The 10,883-nt window shown below is 47.9% G+C and overlaps 1 protein-coding gene across 1 annotated transcript; it reads left to right on the plus strand.

Annotated features, from left to right (window-relative positions):
• The first annotated feature begins 634 nt into the window (after positions 1-634).
• Tmem89 (transmembrane protein 89) lies at positions 635-1,514 on the plus strand. The gene is made up of 2 exons (XM_005347948.3): positions 635-942; positions 1,326-1,514. The coding sequence occupies exons 1-2, from the start codon at positions 649-651 to the stop codon at positions 1,512-1,514; spliced, it is 483 nt and encodes a 160-aa protein (XP_005348005.1). The 5' UTR covers positions 635-648.
• Positions 1,515-10,883: the final 9,369 nt, after the last annotated feature.

Below are 10,883 nucleotides of genomic sequence, written 5' to 3' on the forward strand. Positions count from 1 at the left end.
AAGAATGTGGGGTCATATTAGAGAAAGTGGACCGTACCACCAAGGAGGTCATGGGAGGGGTGCTGGCGGTGCATGACGCTCTAACGTCAAGAAGATGACTTTGCAGGAGGGAAACCATACTCCCTGAACAAGGAAGAGTGTTAAGGGATGCCTGGGTGAGGAAGGGCAGCAGCCAGCAGGGAGAGAGGCCTAGGTAAGGCAGGGGCAGCAACCAGCAGGGGTCTTCAAGGGAGCCACACCCATGAGTCCTTGCAGTGCATTTTGATGAGAAGAGCTGGACTGGGTATGGGAGGCTGCTGGTAGCTCCCGTGCACTCTGGTTTACCGGCCCGGCAGTTGCTAGCCCAGTAGAGGATGTTGAACCTTAAAAGCATAGGCATTGGGGTGCTTAGATTCGGGGGGATGACAGGGGAGTTGGAGGCCAGCATGGAAGAGGTGTTCCTATCATACCTAGTCCACCTGGGAGGATGGGCCCCAGGCACTAGACCTGCACTATTAGCCCCCATGTCCCATCATGCGGCCAAACTGTATTTTGAAAGGCTATGGGCCTAGCTGGAACCTGCTGCCTCAGCGGGGCCTACTCTTGGGGGAGGGGTGTTTGCCCGTTGCCAAGGTACCCAGGTTCCGGCCTCTCGCAGTAGCCACAGCCATGCTGTACTCACTGTTCTTAGTGCCATTGCTGTCCCTGCTGGTGATGCCTGTCCCTAGCCATGCCTGGTCACGGCCCCTCTGGTACCAAGTGGGACTGGACTTGCAGCCATGGGGCTGCCAGCCAAATGGCCTGGATGGCTGCAGGAGCAGTCTGGGCTGCCCTGGTTACTGGATGGCCCTGGGAGGAAGTCGCATCTACCCCGTGGCTGGCATCACAATCACCACCACTATGATGCTGGTTATCAGCCGTATGATGTTCCAGCGGTGGCGATCTCAGGTCATTAAGGATCAGGTGAGTACAGCTCCTTCTGTCCCTTATAACACCTGCTTCTGCTCACACCCCATGGGCCCATGTCCTCCTATCAACCTGACTTAGGGCCTTGTGGGCCCTCCTGCCTGACCTTGTCCTCGCCCCTCGCCTTGCATCTCTATGGAACAAGGCTACAACCAGTTCATCCCCAGCCATTCCTCAGGGCCATTACTCTGACTCATGTGCCCCATTTAATACTCCCATCCTGCGTTCAGCCTCACGGGCTCCAAGACCACGCAGCCCCTGGTCGCTCCCATCGCCCTGTCTCTCCCGCCTCGTTGGCACTGCCCCGCGTCTCTTCTCTCTAGCCACTTTGCTGTCCATCCTGGCCCCCTCCCATCCTTACTCTGCTGTTATACCCTCAGCTCCCACAGGTGACTCCCAGTCCCTGCAGACACTGGAAACGGCAGGTGGCCGTTGTCTCAGACCGCACCCTGGTCCTCAGGGTCCTCCACATGCTGGATGCCATCCTGCTCCACATTGAGGGCCACCTGCAGCGCCTGGCTTCCCAGGAACAAATTCAAATAAAAGGAACCCCCACCCAGTCTGGGTGATCCAATAGATGCTCCTCTTTCTCTGGTTGTCAGCTGCGGTGGGGAATGGCCCAGGGCCCTATGCTGGCGTACCAGCCTGTGCATCCATGGGACTGTCTAGACCCTCCCACTGTTAGAGGCGGCAGCAGGCGGAAGTTGCAGTGCAAGGATAGATGGGCAGGTGGTCCCAGGCATAACTGCCCTCTCAGTGGGGTAGGTCCACTCCCTTGTTTCCATTTCAGGCAGGTGGATGAGTAAACAGACCCCCCAGCAGAAAGCAGCTGGCTCCAGCTCCTTTGCAAGTCTCCTCTCTCCAAGAGGTCACTGCTTCAGGGTCGCCGCTCCTTAGGTCCTTGACTCCTACCCAAGCTCCCAACTCTAACCCTATCCTCACTCCAGCTCAGCCCCTAGAGCCCCAACCTAGATCCATCAGGTATCCCTACCTGCCTTTATTTGTGTGGCAACTTCAGACATTGCTGTGGTGCCCAAACAGCTTCAAGGTCCCTGGAATAAGAGAGAGTTGGCCCTCACTCCTTTCCTCCCTGTCTTCCATTGGTGATCCAGGTTGAAGGGGTCCCTGCGAACAGGTGTTTATAGAGTCCTATGTTTTAGAAAAGAAAATCCCAATTACAAACCAAAGAGACACGGAAGAAAATCAAAATGATGAGGAAAGGCCAGGGCTGATGCTCAGTTGGCAAGTTCTGTGCTTAGCATGCATAAGGCCCTGGCTTTGATCTCTGAGAAGAAACAAGATGAGAAAAATCACAACAAGTTTAAGAGTCTGCGTGTGTGTTTCAAGACAGAATCTAACCGTACAGCCCTGGTTGGACTTGATCTTGCTGTCTCCCCCACTGCTTCCTCTTTCCAGGTGCAGGTATTACAGTTTGTGCCCCAACACCTGGCTAGAAAAGGGGCTTAAACTGACAAATATTGTAATAGTAAATCCAGAAAAAATAACATTCATGGCAATTTCATGTTACATTCCTGTAATGTTTTTCCTGCCATAGCTCTTTTTTTTTTCTTTTTTGGATTTTTCAAGACAAGGTTTCTCTATAGCTTTGATACCTGTCCTGGAACTCTCTCCCTCTCTCTGTAGACCAGGCTGGCCTTGAACTCACAGAGATCCGCCTGCCTCTGCCTCCTGCGCGCTGGGATTAAAGGCGTGCACCACCACTGCCCAGCTAGCTTTGACTTCTTTTGGTTTGTTCTGTTTTAGGACAAGGTCTTGGTAGGTAGTTCTGTTGACCTAGAACTCCCTATGTGGACCAAACTAGTCTTGAATTTCATCTGCTCCAACCACTAGGTGTAATGGCTTCTACATAAAATAACTATGAGCGGGGAGATGGTTCAAGAGGGAAAAATACTCTGGGCAGTCATAGAGCATGCCTTTAATCCCAGCACCCAGCACCCAACACCCAGGAGGCTGAAGCAAGTGTATCTCTGAGTTCAAGGCCAGCCTGGTCGACAGAGTGAGTTCCAGGACAATCAGAGCTGTCCCACAGAGAAACCCTGTCTCATAAAACAAAAAATAAGTAAAAATCCTAAAACTACTTCCTTGCTGTGTAAACCTGACTACATGAGTAGGAACTTGTGTGGAAAACTAGATGTAATAGTACTCATAAAATCCCAGCATTTCTGTGAAGTGAGAGACAGGCAGGAAAAGTAGCCTGTCAGAATCACATGGGCCTGGACACAATATGTGACAGAAATAAGAGAGATCCTGCCTCAAAAGGAAGGCAAGAAACTGACTCCCAAAAAGTTATCTTCAGACCTCCACAAGTTCACTGTGTTATGCCCACACTGGCCTGCTCATGTCCTCTTTCTATCTCTGTCACACACACACACACACACACACACACACATATGCACACACACATATGCACACACACGCATGCACGCACAAATACAGGTAAATAAATTTTAGTTTGAGAGATAGCTTGGTGATTAAGAGTGTGTTCTGTTCTCTGAAGGACCTGAAGTAAGTTCCCAGCACCCTTGTCTGTCAGGTGGCTGACAACCAACTGTAACTCCAGTTCCAGGAGATCTGTTACCTCCAGCCTGTAAGGTCACTCACACTCACGTGTTCATAACCACCCACACACATACACATACACATGAAAAACTAAAATAAATCCCAGCCAGGCATGCCAGTGCAGGCCTGAGGCAGAGACAGGTGGATCTCTATGAACTTAAAGCCAGTTTGGTCCACAATGAGTTTGAGGTTAACCCAAGCTACACAGTGAGACCCTATCTTGAAAGAAGAAAGAAAGAAAAGAAAGAAAGAAAGAAAGAAAGAAAGAAAGAGGAAAGAAGGAAGGAAAGAAAAGGACAAAATAATAACAACAATAAATTAAAAGTTTTTTATTTTATGGGTATGAGTGTTCTGCCTGCACACTTACTGTGTTTCACATGCAGACCTGGTACCCAGAGAGGCTAGAAGAGGGTGCTGGATCCTCTAGGATTGGAGTTACAGATCGTTGTGAACCACCATATGGATACTGGAAATTGAACCCAGGAAGATCAACCAGCATTCTTCGTTTTGTTTCTTTGGTTTTTCAAGACAGGGTTTCTCTGTGTAGCCCTGGAACTCACTCTGTAGACCAGGCTGTCCTCGAACTCAAAGATTCACGTGCCTCTGCCTCCCAAGTGCTAGGATTAAAGGTGTGCGCCACCACTGTCCAGCTTCAACCAGCACTCTTAACCACTGAGACATCTCTCCAGTCCCTAGAATAAATCTTTTTTAAAAATGCATATTTTGGGGGCTGGAGAGATGGCTCAGCGGTTAAGAGCACTGACTGCTCTTCCAGAGGTCCTGGGTTCAATTCCCAGCACCCACATGGCAGCTCACAACTGTCTGAAAATGCAGTTCCATGAGATCTGACACCTTCACACCAATGCACATAAAATAAAGTTAAATAAATCATTAAAAAAATGCATATTTTGGGGCTGGAGAGATGGCTCAGCGGTTAAGAGCACTGCCTGCTCTTCCAAAGGTCCTGAGTTCAATTCCCAGCAACCACATGGTGGCTCACAACCATCTGTAATGGGGTCTGGTGCTCTCTTCTGGCCTGCAGGCAGACATGCAGGAAGAACACTGTATACATAATAAAAATAAATAAATAAATATTAAAAAAAATAAAAATGCATATTTTTAAAATAGGATAACCCATTTATAATTTAGAAGGTGAATTTTTTCATACGGAGACTAGGAAGATAATTCAGCCTTCTCTCTAACATGAAATTTATATTTTGTTGATTGTTTAGGAAAGTTATTTTGTTTCTCCTAACTCATTATTGGCAGTGTTGCATAAATGTTACACATGGGTTGCTGGTAGCATTGTTGTTAAATTTCATGTGGAGGCCAGAGGTCAGTCAGTGTTGGGTAATTTCCTCCATTGTTCTCCAGCTGACATTCTCAAATGTCAGCTGGAGAGGAATCTGAGGGCAAAGGACAGAGATCCTGAGTGAAATCAGGACATGTTAGGTTGATTTGAGTGTGTGTGTGCGCGCAAGCTTACAAATGTTTACCATGATGGGTACATGTGACAGAGAACAGCTTGCAGGAGTTGGTTCTCTCCAGGGGTCAAGCTCAGGTCATCAGGCCTAATTGGAAGCCTCTATACCCAATAAGCCATCTTGCCGGTTCTTATGTTATCTTAACTTTGTAGGTTTTCCACAATGACACGTCCATGTGGACATGTTCCTTGAGCCCTTCTCAAGGCCTGAGAGTGAAGGACATTGAAGATAAAGCTTCGTCAGCCTCTTGCAAGGTCCCCTCTGCATCCTGCAGGGCTTGATGAGCTCGCCTGCTTGCTGGCCCTACAAAATGGGTGTGAGCGGGTATGAGCATGTTTGAGTGTGTTTGAGCGTGTGTGAGTGGGTATGAGCGTTATGAGTGGGTGTGAGCAGGTGTGAGCAGGTGTGAGTGGGTGTGAGCATGTATGAGCCGGGGTGAGTGGGTATGAGCATATGTGAGCATGTATGAGCGAGTATGAGCACGTGTGAGCAGGTATGAGTGGGTGTGAGCGGGTATGAGCATGTATGAGCGTGTATGAGTGCGTATGAGCGTTATGAGCAAGTATGAACTTGTATGAGTGGGTGTGAGCATGTATGAGCAGGTGTGAGCAGGTATGAGCGGGTGTGTGTATGAGCGTGCACTCCATGGGTACAGCAGACCTGGCTCCTCCTTCGCCTGCTCACAAGCGGAGGTGCATCTGCTGTCGAAAGAGACTTGAAAACACAATTCCTCTGAGGCAGGGACTACGGCCAGCTGTGGTCTGGGACCTTCAGGATGAGTGGAGTGAGCAGAGGAGGGGAGACAAGCACACACAAGCAAGCGGCGGAGACCCAGATCTCAACCTGTGCCAGATCTAGGGTGCTCTGATTCCGAGGGGAAGAAAGCACTGTGGGTAGCAGGAAGAAGAGACACAGTTAGTGGCTCCTAGAGGGGGTGTGGTAGGCAGAAAAATGGCCCCACAAAGACATTCATGGTGGCAGAAAGAATTTGACAGATGAAATTAGAGAGAAGGATCTTAAATTAGAGGTTTTATAACAGATCATTTTGCTGGGCCAATGTAAGGGGGGGAAAGCAGGTGAAGCAGGCGGGAATCAGAGCTATTCAGAGAATGAGGTCCTTTATCCTGAACCAGGGGTTAAAGAATCCAGGTGGCATCAGAAGTAGGGACAATCAGGCACCAACCAGCAAGGTAACCTACAGTCAAAGGATTGAAATGTACCGATCACTCCCCACAGCCCCTGGGGAAACATGGCTCTGATCTGAGTTCCATGGAACCCACATCAGCTACAGAATGGTGAGATAACAGGATTTTGATGCAATAAATCTGTGTTGCTCCAAGTACTAAATTTGTGGTGTGGCTTTTTTTTTTTTTCCGGTGCTAGAGTTTGAACCCAGGGCTTCATGCACGCTAGGGCAAACACTCTATGACTGATCTCCACCCCTTAGCCCAGGGCCAGCTCGTTCTTGCAGCTACAACAGAAAAGTCGTGAAACTGTGCATCAGGCCGAGCAGCAAACCATGTTAGTCCCCGTCCTGGGGAGACTGGGGAAGACCCAGAGCTTGAGGGCAACCTGGGCTACACCGCAAAACTGTGGAAAAACTGATCACTAATAAAAACTAGTAAGAATATAGATACCGGGGGCTGGAGAGATGGCTCAGTGGTTAAGAGCACTGGCTGCTCTTCCAGAGGTCCTGAGTTCGATTCCCAGCAACCACATGGTGGCTGACAAACATCTGTACTGAGATCTGGCACCCTCCTCTGGCGTGCAGGCATACATGGAGGCAGAATGTTGTATACATAATAAATAAATAAATCATTTAAAGAAAAAGAATATAGATACCAAGAATCAGGTCCTGCTGCAGCAAGTTCTAAAACTGTGGGCTTTGGAATCAGGCAGTGGACAAAGGCTAAGGAACACTGAAAGGGACTGATGAGATGCCATAGTAAAGGCACTTGCTGTCAAGCCTGCCGACCTAAGTCCCATCCCAAGTCCTACATGGTAGAAGGAGAGAGAGATCTGACTCCTGCAAATTGTCCTCCGACCCTACACATGTGTGTACCTACACACAATAAATATGAGTGTAACAAAATTTAAAAATTCATATTGAGGAAGATTATAGAGAAAGCCAAGATTGTCTTCAAACGCTAGATGAAATCTTGACTCGTGGCCGGGTTGGTAGACTGCTTGCTCACCTACAGAAAGTGTACACACCCCAGCTTTGCTCTCTACTGTGCACACGCCTGTAATTCCAGACTTAAGATGTGAGGCAGAGCTGGGCAGTGATGGCGCATGCCTGTGATCCTAGCACTTAGAAGATAGAGGCAGGAGGATTGGGAGTCCAAGGTTATTCCCTACTACAGGGGAATCCCAGATCAGCCTGGGCTACACGAGACCTTATCCCAAAGAAAACTAAACAACACTCAAATGGACAGATGAAGTGGGATTCCACTCTGCATGCTGTGAATATGATTGGTTAATAAAGCAAGCTGGTTTGAGCCTATGGCAGGGCAGAGCAGAGGTAGGAGGGGAATATGGAACTGAATGCTGGGAGAAAGAAGGGTGGAGTAGAGAGAAGCCATGTAGCCCCACTGGAGACAGATGCCCACCTGGAACTTTACCCAGTAAGCCACAGCCACGTGGTGATACACAGATTAATAGAAATGGACTAAATTAAGATGTAAGAGTTAGCCAATAAGAAGCTAGAGCTAATGGGTCAACCAGTGATTTAACTAATACAGTTTCTGTATGATTATTTTAGTTCTGGGCGGCTGGGATGAACTAGCAGCCCCTTTCAACAGATGGAGGGTTAGGAAGCACTGGAATCCATCCCTCTGCATCTCAAGTCAGCAAGACCTGCCCACAGCAACTTCTTTTGGGTCCTGCTGTCTCAGTGAACAGTGTAGCATCCAGGAGAGTGTAACGAAGCTGGTAAATTTCAGTAACTCTCAGCTGTCTCCAAGTCTCGCCCCAGCTCCACCCCATAAACTGAAGGGGCTTCCCAGGTGCAGGGAATTTAAAGACACAATACTTCTTTCCCATCCGCTTCCATGTCAGCCATGTAAAGCAGGCTTTTTTCCAGGTCATTGACTGACCTCAGAAACAATGGAGCAGAAATTTCAGTGAGCATGCACAATAGAGAGCATGCACTTTGGAAAGAGCCTGGGACAGGGGTGTTGGCTCACACCTACAATGCCAGTATCTGGAAAGCCACACAATCCAGCACCCTTTAAGGATAGGCAGCATTACACCTGATATTCAGGATGCCAGTTCTGAGAATATTGATAATCAGAATTCAAACTCTTAGGAGGGGGCAGGGTACAGGCTGGAATAATAACTCAGTGGTTAAGAGCACATACTACTCTCGTAGACCCAAGTTAGGTTCCCAACACCCATATCAGGCAGCTCACAGTAGCCAGTAACTCCAGCTCTGGGGCATCTAGCACACTTTTCTGGACTTAGCCGGCACCTGCACTCACTTGTACACACAATCCCCACCAGTTCTGAGTTTGAGGTCAGCCTGTTCTACAAAATAAGTTCCAGGACAGCCAGGGCTAAACAGAGAAACCCTGTCTTGGAAAAAAAAAATTAAACAGCTAAATAAATTAAATAAATAAAAATAAAATAGATACTTTAAAGAGAGTGACTGGGTGTTTTGTAATCCTAGCACCTTAGAGTGAGAAGCAGGAGAATCACAAGTTCAAGGCCAACTTGATTAACACAGCCAGTTTTAGGCCAGTCAAGGCTGTGTAGTGCTCTCCTATCTGAACCAAACCAAATAAACAAACAGAAAAAAAAAAAAACTGCAGGAAGCTGGTGAAGCTGGGGGGATGGGTCTGTGAAAGAAGCACTGGTGTGAAAACCAGAGTTTACATCCTCAGAACGCATACAACTTCTGAGTGAGCAAGGGAACCCACCTGATTCCAGCATGGTGAAGGCAGAGGCTGGAGATGCTCAGAGCAAGCTGGCTAGCTGTAATGAGGTGAGCTTTGGACTCAACGGAGAGGAAAGAGTGATCAAGGACCACTCTCAACATCAGCTGCTTCAGGTCCACCTGTACGTACACGAGCACATACAGTGTGGGTGAGAGCCACCAAGAAAATATAAGAAGGAAAAAGGGAAATCAAATGGGACATTTCAAAAAGCTGAGAAAGGAAAGGGTTCTGCAACATGGCCCAGAGGACAAAAGCATTTGCTGCCCAGCCTGACCGCATGAGCTTGATCCCAGGAGCCCACAAGGCAGAAGAAGAGAACCAACTCTTGAGAGTCGTGCTCTGATGTGTACGCACTTGAACATGCACTTTTAACCTGCAAGCCATGCTCCACACCCCACACTGAATTTCTGATACACGGTACAAAGCAGATGAACCTTGAAGATAATTTGGTGATTTCAATTAGCCAGATACAGAAAGACAAGAATTGTAGCATTGCTCTCACCCGAGGCACCTAGAGAGAGAAAGTACACTAGGGTGCCCAGAGACTAGAAGGAGAAGATGAGAAGTTACTTAGTGGCTAGAGGCTCTGTCTGGGATGATGCAAACACTTTAGAAACAGAAAAGGGTGGTGATTGCGCAACGTTATGAATGCAATTCATGCCACTTAAACCGTCCCATGACTGGGCGGATGTGTACTCAGTAGCAGAGTGTTTGCTTAACGTAGGTGCTTGTCCTAAATTTGACTTCCCGACACTGTCCTACAAAAGAGTCATGATGGGAAGCTTTTTTGTGATATACATATATGTATGTAAGTAATATATTTGTTATTGTTTGTTTGCTTTGAGACAGAGTCTCACTGTGTAGCTCTGGCTGGCCAGGAATTGGCTGTGTAGACCAGGCTGGCCTTGAACTCCCAGAGATTCAGCTTCCTCCACCTTCTGAGGGCTGTGATTGAAGGTGTGCATCACCATGCCTGGCCCTTATTGTGTGGATTTTACTACAAAGCGTTACTATGGAGTTCAGGCCAGCCCTAAACCCACAATCGTGCTTCCTCTGCCTCCGCAGTGCTGGAATTAAAGACATGCACCCCTATGTCTGTCCAAGAATCCAGGTATTTTCATTATTTATTTATTATTTACCTTATGAGACCAGGTCTAAGTTTGCCCCCAGCTTTTCCTTGGACTCACAACTTAACTAAGGATGACCTTAAATGTGCGATCTTCCAGCCTCCGCCTTTCAAATGTGGGGATTAGCGGTACTTACCGCCCCTAGCTTTATGTGCTACTGGGGGTTGAACCCGGGGCTTTGCGAATGGTAGGCAAGCAGCCTGCTACATCCCCAGCCCCTATTTGTTTTTTTGAGACCCTGTCTCACTCAGTAGCGCTGACTGGCCCTGAACTCAATATGCAGCCCAGCTAGCTTCAAACTTTCGGCGATCCTTCTGCCTCAGCCTCGCGAGTACCAAGATCCTTGGCCTGCACCAGCACAGCAGTGAGGAATGAAAATGCCTGTGCATGTTACAACATGGGCAAACCTTTGAGCCCATTACGTTGAATCAAGTGCATTCACATGAAAGGGCGAATACCGTAGGACTGCGCTGTGTGGGGCATCAGAACAGGCGGTCATAAAGATACACAGCAGCAGGGTTATCTGCAGGGCAGAAATGGAGAGTGATTGCTTAATGGGTCAGAGTTTCTGTTGAGGACAATGAAAAATTCTCGGAAACAGTGGTGATGGTTACACAACATTGTAGAGGTATTTAATACCAACAAATTATGGGCATGTCTCACCAATAGTGAGAGTGCAAAATCCTGTACTGGATAGTTTAACGTATTGTTCACAAAATAAAATTGAAAATAAAGAAAAATGTAGAGCAGGTGAATGTATTAATTATTGAGCAAAGAGTGAAGCTGATGTGAGCCCAAAGCAGGTCTTGTGC

The sequence above is a fragment of the Microtus ochrogaster genome, chromosome 5 (assembly GCF_000317375.1).
Source record: "Microtus ochrogaster isolate Prairie Vole_2 chromosome 5, MicOch1.0, whole genome shotgun sequence".
NCBI lineage: Eukaryota > Metazoa > Chordata > Mammalia > Rodentia > Cricetidae > Microtus > Microtus ochrogaster.

Coding starts and splice junctions, on each gene's coding strand:
- Tmem89 (XM_005347948.3), top strand. CDS start 649: ATGCTGTACTCACTGTTCTTAGTGCCATTGCTGTCCCTGCTGGTGATG. Junction 943..1,325: donor CTCAGGTCATTAAGGATCAG/GTGAGTACAGCT, acceptor TTATACCCTCAG/CTCCCACAGGTGACTCCCAG.